The 13,438-nt window shown below is 46.5% G+C and overlaps 1 protein-coding gene across 1 annotated transcript in view; it reads left to right on the top strand.

Annotated features, from left to right (window-relative positions):
• Nucleotides 1–2,737: 2,737 nt before the first annotated feature.
• Nucleotides 2,738–13,438, top strand: part of HS3ST4 (heparan sulfate-glucosamine 3-sulfotransferase 4) — a 450,424-nt gene continuing 439,723 nt past the window's right edge. The window contains exon 1 of the mRNA XM_023192912.3: nt 2,738–3,910. Within this exon, the coding sequence (XP_023048680.2) occupies nt 3,177–3,910 (734 nt within the window). The 5' untranslated portion in view covers nt 2,738–3,176. The remainder of the gene's footprint in view (nt 3,911–13,438) is intronic.

Raw genomic sequence — 13,438 nt, forward strand, 5'->3', positions numbered from 1 at the left:
AATGACCTGTCCAAAAGCCACTTAGCTAGCAAATGACAGCTTTGCTCGAACATTATCATATGATACTATGGAGACAGAAGAGAAGAATGCAGTGTTTGTGTTTGGACAGCATGCACCGTTTGGTTTGGCAGGATTGCGAGATCCACCAAAGGTAGGGGGAACCTTGAGTACCAAGGTAAAGAGGTTGGAGTTTATTAGTTAGGTAGTGAGATAATGGTTTTTTGAGTCAGAGGGGACATTGGTAGAGCTAAAAAACATTGCCTCAGAAACATTGATCTGCTATTGTTGTCTAGGATGAATAGAAATGAGGCAGAGTGAGGCCAGGTGACCAGTTAGAGGAATTCCGTGGGTGTTGGCAGGGGAAACAGAAAACTATCTTCCATCGAGTCTTCAGATCCATTAGGAATGGCTGGATGACATCAGAGTTCGCCCTGTGTAGGTAGCTGCCACTTTTCATTGTAGGTTTCTCAAGGACTTGCTCCTAGAAAAAGCCTGGCTCAAAAGTAGATAAAAAAAATAGGCAACTGCTTAAGTGTGAAATTTACAAAGTTCCTCTCAAAAAAAGCCCACCTCCTCTCTATCACTTGTGGGCCTGACATCTTACCAAAGGGGCTCTATTCTTTCAAGAGTTGAAAAAGTGACTATTTGAGGATTGGAGGCAAAAGGAATACTGAGAAATGTCCTTACTAGCAGTGTCAAGGCAAGTGACATAAATGTGTGTGGGGCAACTTGTATGACACTGTGAAAACGTCAGCATATTTGCTCTATGTAAAGGGGTAGCAGCCTCTCTGAGGGAGGGGCTCACAGTCCTGGATCTGCTGATTTTTCAACAGTAACATCCTCTCCAAGGTTTTTTTTTCCCCCCTCTTTTGGGAAAACCCCCAATTTAAACTATTGCAGCCTCTTTACATTTTTTAGTACCACTGTGCTGGCCACATTCAGATCTCCATTTGCCACTGTTGGTTTTGATACCGCTTTTCCAAAACCTTTCCAAATTTGAGAGCCATCTTTAGTAAAACTGGGCATGGAGCTGATTGGTTGGGATTGCTGAGAGGGGAGATAGCAAAGTTTGGGTGTTAGGCAGGAACTGCAAGGAGGACCTGGGCCATATGCCGGACATCCTAGTGCCTGGGCCTTGAAAGGGAGACTGGTCGCTGACATGGCAATATCTGGTGCAACCCAGGCTTCCTGGATGACCACCTTGGAGCACATCTCCGAGCACAACAAGGGCTGGGCAGTGCTTGTGTTTCTCTTCGTTCCAGTTGGCCCCTTCCCATTGACATTACAGTAACGCAGTTGTGTGCTGTTTGAAAAAGCATCCCTAGTTACACAGAATGATTTACAGGACACCAGACTCTGCATTTCAGAGGTCTCCAGTGTACCATAAAATATATATTATAAAGGAATAATCTTTATCTGAACTAAAGCTGCAGTGAAGGAAACTCGTGTCCAGCTGAGAGCAGCAGTGAGCTTTTGTTCACTCAGGGAAAAGTCCGTGTTCTTCATCTTATTTGATTAATATTTTTTTTTTCCTCTTTGGCACTAGGTATCTCGTTAATATTTAGACATTATATACATTGTCTTTCAACTGGTTTTTTCCTACTACGTGATCAAACAAAACCAGAGATGCCAGTCACAGCAGCCAACAAGGGGAAAGCAGCCCCGTCAGGCACCCAGCTGTGGCTGGGGGGCAAATGGGACTCACTAGAGCCACCCCCAGGAGGCACCTGGCGGAGCTCTGTGCAGAGCCAGCCCCTGTTGCGGAAAGCAGAGTTTGCTGGAGTGCCTCAGTTGATCACTTTGTCTCTTTCTCCCATTTCCCTCACTTTCCTGAGCAAGATGCAACAGGAAGCAAAGCCTATTTGTGAATCTTCCAAAGCCTTCTGATGTTTACCATTTTTCCCCCAGGAGAGGGAGGTGAGGGGTGGAGATCTCTCTGCAAAGAAAATACACTTAAAAAATTTCAGCAAGGCGATGCACAGACACCCTGCAACCCAGCTTGTCTCTGCTTATTAAGTGTTCAGAGCGACAATGGTCCCACACTATTTCAGTCCAGGAAACCATGAACTCCGTTAGTGGCAATGCCCCCGAAGAGGCGCAGGTGTGTGCACCTGTGATTAAGCGTGTCGAGGAGGGGATAGCCTCATCTCTTGGACCAGAAAGTGTTTTCATCTGGTAACGGGACAGAGTGAAAAGCTCTGGGGCTGGGAAACCTGGGGGCTTGTGTCAAAGCTCCACCCATCAGGAGCTTCAAGAGAAGATGGGGGTGGGGAGGGTGGCTGGAAAGATGGAAGTTGGGATGGGAAAGCGGTTGTAGAGAAGGATTCACTCCTAGGCCAAAGGCAGGAGGATATCCCGGGCGAGAGAAGGGAGGGTCGGGGATGGGCTGAGTTGGAGTCCCAGGGGAAAAGCGGAAGCGAGAGCTTCGTCACCCGCTGTCTTCCAGCTCCCGGTGCGCGGCACCGGCGACTGGCTTTGGGCTCTACCTCTCTAAAAGTACTGGGGCAAAGGAATGGAGAACACGGCGTCCCGAGCTCCCAAGGGAGGGGAGTACGCGAGGTAGGGTGGGGAACACCCCAAGTGAGTGTATGCTGGGGGGCTGGGGGGCACGATCTCCGCTCTCCCGGGTGCCCCAGCCCTAGCGCACGCCTCCGCTCCTGCGCCCCCCTTCGCAGGCGCGCGCGAAGCGCACCCCCCTTCCCTCGGCGGCGCCGGGCGCGCGCCCGGCCCCCTCCTCCTCCCCTCTGCGCGTCTCCTCTCCCGGCAGAAAGTTAGCAGCGGGGAAGGAACTCGGGGCTGCAACAGCGCGCGGCGGCGGCGGCAGAGGCTGAAGCAGGAGCCTCAGCGGAGCCGGGGAAGCGGGGGCGCTGCAGACGGAGCAGGTGCCGCCGGCGGGTCCACGCGCCCCCCTCGGTCCCCTTGCCTGAGGCTGAGGGGGGGGGGGCAGTGGTGCAGGGGCCACCCGGACTCGGCGGGCAGCCTGAGGCGGGGGGCCATGCGGCCGGGCTCCCCCCTGGCGCAGCGGGACAGCGGCCAGGGCCGGGGGCGCAGCGGCGTCGCTTCATGCAGCCGGGGCGGCTGGGCAGCGGCGGCGGCGGCGGCGGGGGCGGCGGCTGAAACCATGTCCGGGCAGCGCCGGGGGCTGCCGCCGCCGCCGCCGCGAGCCGGGAGCCGCGATGGCCCGGTGGCCCGCACCTCCTCCGCCTCCGCCTCCGCCTCCACCTCTGGCCGCGCCGCCGCCGCCCGGCGCCTCTGCTAAGGGGCCGCCGGCGCGCAAGCTGCTTTTTATGTGCACCTTGTCCCTGTCTGTCACCTACCTGTGCTACAGCCTCTTGGGCGGCTCGGGCTCCCTGCAATTCCCCCTGGCGCTGCAGGAGTCGCCGGGCGCCGCCGCCGAGCCCCCGCCGAGCCCGCCGCCACCCTCTCTACTGCCTCCCGCCGTGCGCCTCGGCGCCCCCTCGCAGCCACCCGCGCCGCCGCCGCTGGACAACGCGAGCCGCGGGGAGCCGCCCGAGCCCCCTGAGCAGCCCGCCGCCCCTGGGACCGACGGCTGGGGACTGCCGAGCGGCGGCGGAGGCGCCCGGGACGCCTGGCTCCGGACCCCGCTGGCCCCCAGCGAGATGATCACGGCTCAGAGCGCGCTGCCAGAGAGGGAAGCGCAGGAGTCCAGCACCACCGACGAGGATCTCGCAGGCCGGAGAGCGGCTAACGGGAGCAGCGAGAGGGGCGGCGCCGTCAGCACCCCCGACTATGGGGAGAAGAAGCTGCCACAGGCGCTCATCATCGGGGTCAAGAAAGGTGGGACCCGCGCGCTGCTGGAGGCGATCCGCGTACACCCGGACGTGCGGGCGGTGGGCGTAGAGCCGCACTTCTTCGACAGGAACTACGAAAAGGGGTTGGAGTGGTACAGGTAGGACCCTGGGCTCCGCGGGCTGGTGGAGACGCGTGGGGTAGACGCGGAGGGCAAGCCGCGGCTTTCCACGCCCTTCGAGCATCCAGGCACCGTCCTGAGAGGCCCAAGCCCCCGCTAGGGCTCTGCAAACCCTGACTGCTTTGCTCAGGGGGATCCGCTGAGAGGGCTGGACTCCAGCGAAAGATCACTTTATTTCTTTCGCGAGGGGAGGAGGTGTCACCCTGCCCTGCCTCCCGCGCTCCTCATCCAAGGAGGTGCTGTCTGAATCTGCCCAGCTCCCAGCCTGGGAATCCCCAGCCCTCGTGTCTGCTGGGTGTTTCCGAACCCAGGCTCTTGCGGGATTCTGGGATTCTGGGCTGAGGACACTGAGGAGTGAGACAGGATGGCTAAATTGACTAAGGGGATTTGAGGTCCCCTGCAATCTCTTAAAATTACCCTTAAACGCATTTGCGTGGCTGGAATTCAGCTTGAGTGTGTTAAGGTCAGAGCAAAATGAATAGGGAACAGTTACAAAGATCATGCTGGCGTTTTGGCTTTCTAGTAAAGAAGGGATGTCTTCCACCTCCATAACTTTCCATCCCCCTTGGCTGAATGAGCACGGAGTTGATTTTGCACCAGAAGCCTCAATGTCTGCATGACAGTTGGTGCCCTGAGAGTTTTTATGCCCCAGACCGTGCCCTGTCTAATCTCCGCCTCCTTCGCAACAGATTGGAGCTTCTGTTTTGTGAGATGTTCGTCTCCCTCCTTTCCCACCGTCTGCCGGTGGTGAGAGAAAGGGAGAAGAGAGGACTAGAAAGTTAAGTGCAGGTAAAATAAATTAATAATCCAGCTTTCCTGCCAGCCATAACATTTTAAACGGCACTGGTGCAGATGCCCCAAACGCAAACCTCCTTCGCCTTTGTTTTTTCTCTTTCTCTCTCTCCTCCTGTTTTATATCTTTCTGGGAAACAGATCTGCATGGCTGGTTCCGTCTCCATTCCATTTCGGTAATTAATTGCGATTGTCAAACAGAAACACAGCCTTTGTCAGCTAAAGTGATGTTATCATCTTAGCAGAGCCAATAGGTAAAATAAAGATTGTTTCCTGACAGGTTGCCTGCCCGTTGAGGGGATGTGCTTTCTAGGTTTAAATTACAGCCTGGGAAAGTTTTAGAAATAACTTAACTTCAGAAATATATAATAAATGTGTGTATTATGATTGATTTCTTCCACTTTAAAAAATATGCCTTATGCTTTAAAAGCTTGAGAGAAGTACACTTAGGCATAAACATTCCAGCACATTACAGGGAAGCAGCAAATGTGTCTGTTAATGTCTTGTCTGTTTCAACAGAGAAAACTAATTGCAGTATTTTAGGAGGCTTCAAACAGCCCTTTCCTATCAAAACATAAAACAGCAAATGCCCAATTTAACTGGAAAATCAGTATTTATAACATCAGAAGCCATGGCTTTCAGTTTGTGATCATAATTAAAAAGGTGTTAGGATGATTAATGCAGCAACAGCAAAATAAAGAACGGGCATGATGTCTGGGAAGGTTTTAGTTGTTTAATTGCTGGTTGTAGGAATGTTCTGGTTTCTTCTGTGGGGTAGCTTTGGCCTTATAAGGGTAATTGCGTTTTGTTTTTTGTTTTTTTTCCAATTCTAATTTTAGAATTATGAGAATTGTCAAATGCCCTTTCAGGGAGGCAGAAAGATCAAATCTTTACAAGATCTGAGGTGTTTGGGTTTGTGGCAGCTGGAAATGGGGGGGGGGTGTTTTATTTGGGTGACTTAAAATAAAGTTAATGAAGGGTGTGTGGTGGAATGTGTATCAGGAAGTCCCATGACCCGGTCTGGAGAGTGTTCTGAATGAGAGAATAGAAGATGCCAGATTTCCTAGATTCCTTTTTGCTGGTGTTAGGAAGAGAAAGTATAGAAACTACCTTGCTTGACGTGGCTCCTGAATATATTATTCCAGCGCTGTGGTATGCCCCAACCAACGCTTGTGGTATTTGGGGCTCAGTGTCAATATTTGGTAGCCACTCACAGAATTGTGAAGGTGAAGAGGTGTGGATAGAACAAGATTCCCCTGATCCTCACTTAAGGGGACCATGTGATGTCTCTGTGTCCTTCATCCCCACCCCAGCATCTAGCCCTGTGGTGCTGATTGAAAGCATTGGACACAAAATTCTCTTAGGAACAAGCTGCCTGCCAATACGTGTCTGTCTAACACAGAGAGAATCATTAGCCCTCCAGCTGTGCTTTTGGGAAGACCAGTTGGACCCACAGGATCTGAGTGTGCTGGGACTGCTTTGGACCACTCTCCAGCCTTACCACAGACAGCAGTGCTTTGAGGCATTGGTGAAATTTTCATCAGTTCCATCTATCTCTTCAGACTCCTCTCTCACTTCCATATAGAAATAGAGGCAGCATTCTCACTGTATTGTAGAAAAGGAAACAGTGGCATTGATTCGGTATCAGATGGCACTGATCAGTGGGATTGATTCCAGTGTCAGAAACTCTTTCTCCTGGTTTCCTAGTCCGACTCTTCATCTTGTAAATGGTGGCATCTCACATCTGTAATCCCAGCACTTTGGGAGGCCGAGGCAGGTGAATCACGAGGTCAGGAGATCGAGACCATCCTGGCTGACACAGTGAAACCTCGCCTCTTCTAAAAACAAAAAATTAGCCGGGCGTGCTGGCGGGCGTCTGTAGTCCCAGCTACTCAGGAGGCGGAGGCAGGAGAATGGCGTGAACCTGGGAGGTGGAGCTTGCAGTGAGCCGAGATCGCACCACTGCACTCCAGCCTGGGAGACAGTGAGACTCCGTCTCAAAGAAATAAAATAAAATAAATGGTGGCATCTGTACCTAAACGGTGTAATTCCTTCCTATACCGGGTATGCTAGCTGGAATCTATTTGACTTTTTAGAGATCCACAGGTTAATTAAAAGTTTTATTTTTTCCCCTATTTATTTATTGTTATTTTGTTTAAATGTGCTTCCAGTAGCCTGTGAATTCTGTGTGTGTTTCTGGTTTTTGTGTTTTCAGCAAGAGGGAGAGCCAAGAAGAAACTGGGGCTGCTCTCTGCACAACTGGCTTGGGATTTTCTCATATTCAACTCAACAGCCCTAGCAGGTTCACTTCCTCAGTGTCACTTCAGTTATGTCTAAATCCGGGTTTTGCTTTCCTCCTATGCTGTTGATCTAATGTGATATAAAAATACATCTGAGATTAGAACGTGTGCATCAGATTTTCAGGGCAAGATAGACTAATGGATTGGGATGCATGTGTTAAAATCTAGGAAGAAGCAAGCCTCACTTGGTGAATTGACACAGGCCAGGATTAATACATCAGGTGAGCTTAAACCCTTCATGCCCTCTTCCCTCTCCCTTTCCACAAAAAGGCAAAGCCACAGTGCAGTTTTCAGAATGAGCTTATTACAAGCTCTCTAGGCAAAGACTTTAAACTCTTCCAAGGGATAGGACCTTGGGCCAGGCCAACGGGCTGCCACTGCAGAACTCATCAAGGTGACAGAGATGACATGAGCTGTTTTCTCTCTCATGGTTTTCAGAGTGTACAGTAACCATGACCACTTTACAATGGAAGCCATCCAGCCTCAGGGCAATGAGAAGTGATCTTTCATGGTTTTTGTTTGTTTGTTTGCTTTTTTCCTTTTGAGATGGAGTCTTGCTCTGTCACCCAGGCTGGAGTACAGTGGCATGATCTCAGCTCACTGAAACCTCTGCCTCCTGGGTTCAGGCGATTCTCCTGACTCAGCCTCCTGAGTAGCTAGCTGGGAGCTCTTCCATGGTTTTAAGTTGTCTTCACTGTCAACAGTGAATATACCCATTCCATTGGCTAGGGGAAAGTAACTCAGGAAAATGCTCTACAAAGTCATGCTTATGCTACCCAGAGGAAAATGGTCAGTGTTCAGCAGCATATTTTGCATGTGACAACTGGGGAGAGAATGGAGAAGGATAGAATTTCATTGGTGTTTATTGAATGCCAACTATTGTGGCAATTGGTGCTACCTACCATTATATCCTGTTATTTCATTTGAGAGTTGTGATGATATGGTGATATATGTAGCAGGACTTTCGCTTTACAGGTGGCTCCGAGAGGGTAAATGATTAGCTCAGGGTTGCTTGACTATTCAGTGCCTGCGCTAAGATTTGAACCTGCTGTCTAATTTCAAAGTGCTGATGTCTTCTCCTGTACCACACTGCCACATATCAAGTACTAGGAAGCACATATCCTATGTTCATTCATTCATTCCTTCAATTATTTAAAAAATATGTACCATATGCCCTGCACTGTATTAGGTACTGGGGATAAAGTGATGAATAAGATAGATGAAGCACCTGTTCTCCTGGAACTAACATTTTAGTAGGAGGGTTGTAGAGACAGCAAACAAAGAGCCAAATGACATGTAATACAAATTCTGGTGGTGATAAAGACTACAAAGAAAAACAAAGTAATGGATGGCCCAGAGCTGTTTTGTCCAGTGTGGTAGCTACTGTCTGTATGTGGCTATTGAATGGGTAAAATGTCCAAATTGAAATGTGCTGTAAGTATAAGATATACAGAATACTAGATTACTCAATAATTTTAGATTGACTACATGTTGAAATTATACTCAGATCAAGTAAAACATCTTGCAATTAAGTCTGCCTCTTTTTACCTTTTCAATGTGGCTACTAGAAAATTTAAAATGACACCTGTGACTCACATTATATTTCTGTTGGGCAGCACCTGTGTGGTGTAGTGCTTTGTAAAGTTTAGGATCATCTGGGGATCTTGTTAACATGTAGATTCGGATTCAGCCAGTCTGAAGAGGGGCCTGGGAGTCCACATTTCTCTTTCTTCTCCTTTTTTTGAGACGGACTCTCTGTTGCCAGGTTGGAGTGCAGTGGTGCGATCTCTGCTTCAAGCGATTCGCCTGTCTCAGCCTCCCGAGTAGCTGGGACTACAGGTGCGCACCACCACACCCAGCCAATTTTTGTATTTTTAGTAGAGATGGAGTTTCACCATGTTGGCCAGGATGGTCTCTATCTCTTGACCTTGTGATCTGCCTGCCTCGGTCTCCCCAAAGTGCTGGGATTAGAGACATCAGCCACCGTGCCCGGCTCAGGAGTCCACGTTTCTAAAAGGTTACTAGCTGCTGCTGCTGCTGTCTGGATCTCACTTTGAGTAGCAAAGTCCTGGAAAGTAATTGGGGAATGTGTGTGTGCATGTTGGTTATTATCATTTAAAAAAAAATTTTTTTAAAGACAGGAATCTCACTTTGTTGCCCAGGCTGGTCTCAAACTCCTGGCCTCAAGGAATCCTCTGATCTCAGCCTCCCAAAGTGCTGGGATTATGGGCGTGTACCATGATGCCAGGACAACATATGGGTTATATTAAGTAGGATGATTAGGGAAAACCTCTCTTTGGAGGTTATGTAAATAGAGTAACAGAGTAAGACCCTTCCGTGTGAAGACCTGGGTGGAGAGGTCTCCACTTGAAGGGAACAGCAAGTGCCAAGGCCCTGGGGTGGAGACAAGCTTCATGGCCCTCCAGGGTGTTCTTTTATGATTCTGAAAGCACTGTTTTTGTCACTGGACAAATCTGGGTTGAAAATGTGGCTTTGAGATTTATAAATTGGACAATCTTGGCTGGATACCTTATCTGACATCACTTAGCTTCAGTTGTTTATCTGAGGGTAATTGCTTCCTTTTGGATTGTTGGGAGGAATAAATGAAATAATAAAAGTGAATGTATTTTCTAAACAACATGAGTATCCTAGAGCAGAAATCCAAATATAGTCTCAACTACTGAGTTTGTCCATTTCTGAAACCATTTTAGTCTCATATATGCTTTCCTTTCTATCACAGCTGTCATAATATTGACCAAATAGTCTGTTACTTGGGATGGTTTGGGAAAACCCAAATAATGATTGGCTTTGCAGTGTGTACCTCCTTACCCTTTTAAAGCAAAGGTCACATAACTTCAGGGCTCAGGCAGGTCGTATGAATGAGCGAGGTAGATTAGGTGGAGAGAAGCTCAAGTGGCTACCTGTGCTCTGGCTGAAGGGGAAGCCGCTGCTGCAGTCCAGCTACTTTTTTTTCCAATGTGCACATGTGGCATTGGGGTTATGAGATCATCCCCTTTGTAAGAGAAACTGGAAATCCAGGTTTTGATTTGAAATCTTTTGATTTTTAATGTTGGCAACAGATTTAAGTTTCTTAAAAGCCCAGTGGGGGCCAACATTGTGTGACAAACAAAATATATCTGTGGGCTGGATACAGCCAGCTGGCCACCGGTTTGTGACCTCCTGTTTAAACTCATTTCAGAAAACAACTGGCACGCCCATACCCTGTGTACCCTGTACAGTGGCCAGAATCGTGGCTTACGTGTGCTATTTTAGTGTAGGGTTTTTTCTTTTTCTTCCTTTACAGATTTTGCAACAGCATGGGGGAAATACCTCCCGGATATATTGCAACAACCACAAAAGCCTGATATAAGCAAGAACATTGAGGCAGCAAAAAGAAAAGTCGCGAATAAATTCCTCTCTGTTCTCAATTAACATTCTCTTGAAACTGGGGAAATTCTCAGTTTTTCACTCGTTAATCAGGAGTGCTTGTATTTGATCTCTATTGATAACTTGCACTTATAAAATAGATTATGCTCAGGTGGATTAAGATCTTAGATTTAGAAAAATTGGATTCCAGGCTTGGCTTTGCCACATACTAGTTTTCTTGGACAACAGATTACTTGTATTAATCTCTGCTTCTTAGGTGATGAAGGTGTTTTAACTCCGTAGGGTCCATTCACCTACGAAAAGACTTTGGTTCCAGAACACATTTCTGTATTAGACCCTTCAGAAGGAGGAAGCTATAGAATAGAAGCAACATGGTTTGGAGCATATTTTGTATGTCTGAGCCAGAATCTATTGGACAAATTATTTAGTGTAACTAAGCCTCAATTTCTCCATCTGCAGAATGAGCTCAATATTACCCGCTGCCAAAGGATTACATGAGGATGACATGAAATGGCATTCAAAGTGCCTTATGTAGAACTTGTGACAGATGAAATGTCTCTCTCCTCTTCTTTCTTCTCTCTCCCATTTTTCTTTTCTCTCTTACTCTTCTCCTTCATTTTCCTTCAATGCCTTCCTTTATCCTGAGCATCAGTACTTAGGGCCATCAGTGTTAAAGGCCCTAAAGAGAAAGCTGTAATGCATTTTTCATTTGAATATAGTCTTTTATTTCAAGATTATGTCTGAATGAGGGATTTTAAACCCTGAAGCAGCTCTTAAGTAGCTCTCCAGAGAATAATCAGAACTGGATTCCAGAATTTGGTCTATTGTAACTTGAGCTGAAGGAGGAAAAAAGTATGATTTCATGAGCTAACTGCAGCCAGAATTCTCCACAAAAGAAATGGGGTAAGGAGGTGGACAGGTTCTGTGGACTTCCACGCTGACATTCTCTTGAGCCTTCAGTAGGAACGGATGCCACTTGCCCCGGGTAAGTTCAGAGGCATTTAGGATGCCAGGAGCCTGTTTGCTTTGGTGCTTCTGCAGAACGGAAGGCATTTGGGAATGCAGGATTGCTCACCAAGTCCCTGTGAAACTCTCTATTTTGAAATCTCGCTGCTTTCACCGGTGTTCTCTAAACATCCTAACATGATTTATTTATTTTTATTTTTTAGTTTTGTAAATCATACCAGGCATTTTCACTTTTAAATCAAGTCAGGAGAGAGGCCTCGAGACTTTAGATGAATGAAAGATTGCTAGGGTTGTTTGTCAGAAAGTTTTAAGGGTTTTGGTTTTGCATAATGGATGATCTCTCTGGAACGGATTGAACCACCGCCCCGTTAAAGTAATCTCCTGATTTCATTGGTTTTTGCGGTTTAACAAGCTCCTCTATAACTGTCTTGGGAATTTCATTCTGAAATTATAATTCACTAAGGGAGCTTTTCAACCCATCCTGCCATTAATTAAAAGAAGATGGTTTGCTTTTTTGTTGTTGCTGTTTATACTCACTACTTAGGACTTACTTGCCTTCAAATTTTTTTTCAACCTTATTTAAGAATATACAAGGAAACAAAGCAACATGTGAATTAGACAATGTTTTATTCAGTTGCAAATGACAGAAATTGAACTTACACTATTGTAAACAACAAAAAAAGATGATTGATTGCCTTATGTGATTGAGAAGTCTGCGGATAACTTGGCTTCAGAAAAAACTGGATCCAGGGGCTCAAATGATGTTACTAGGCCCCTGTCTCTTTCCATTCTTTGCCATGTTTGTCTCTACCTGACTTCATTCTCAGACAGGCTGTCTCACCACAGTTTAGGCAAGATAGTAAGAAGCATTCCTAGACAAACATATTTTATGTTTATTGATCTTTTTGGAAACAGTTTTAAGAGCCTCTGTAGGAAATTCCTAGAGATGCCTTGGGCCCAGGTTGGGTCCTGTGCCCCATTCCTAAAGCAATATTTGTGTGGGATTCTAATCGGGCCTAGGAGATGTAGCCAGCCCCTTGGCTTGGGGTGGTGGTGAGAGTGGAGAAGCGGGGTTCTTTATGGTGAAACTGTTCCATGTAATTGCCCTATTGCAGCCACATGAAATAGTTTCCCCATAGAGAAAGAGGGGTTCAAGGGTGCTATTTTTAGAAAAGGGATTAGAGGGATTAGAGAGACTGGAAGAGGTGCAAAGGGTGTCTGGGGACTTGTTATTTAGTTATTAATTCTGTGCAGCTGTTATTTAGTTATTCATTCATGTATTTACTCATTAAACATGTATTATCAATCATGTGCTATGTGCTGGGCTGAAACATGAACCAATCATGACCAGTGATCTGAAATAACTCACAGAATGGAGAAATGGACATATAAATGATCACATTGAAAGGTGTTATCAGTCTTGACAGAATGGGATTTGTTCTAAGAATGGAAGGATGGTTCAATCTTGGGGAATGTAATAATGTGATTTATTGTTAATATGGGCAAATGAGAAAAATCTGTGATTTATTTTATGGATACTAAAAAGATATCTTATAAAAAGAAATACGTATTTCTGATTTTCAGAACAACCTGCTATTAAAATAGGGTCATACCTAAAGCCAGCATCATCTTTAGTGGTTTGACACTAGAAGCATTTCCACTAAATCCAGAACAAGCCTGAAATGCTCATTATTTTTACTATTATTTAACCATTGTTCAGGAATTATTAGATAATACAATTAGAAGAGCAAAAGAAGAAAGCGGTGAGGTAGAATTATTACAATTTGCAGGTAATTATTACAATTTTTCTTTTTGGAAAACTTAAGATTACTAATCCTCCTATGAATCTATTAGAAATAATAATAGAATTCATTAAGGTGGCTGGTAAGGAAAAAACAATGTAAAATTTATAGATTTCCTATATGCTTATGCCACCCATTGTGAAAATATAATGGGAAAAAATACTATGTGTATAGAACCAACCAGAGAGACAAAATAACTAGGAATTAATTTAGCAAAAATTGCAAGGGACTTGTAAAAATAAAACATTAATACTCTGCCA

Source organism: Piliocolobus tephrosceles, chromosome 17 (assembly GCF_002776525.5).
Source record: "Piliocolobus tephrosceles isolate RC106 chromosome 17, ASM277652v3, whole genome shotgun sequence".
NCBI lineage: Eukaryota > Metazoa > Chordata > Mammalia > Primates > Cercopithecidae > Piliocolobus > Piliocolobus tephrosceles.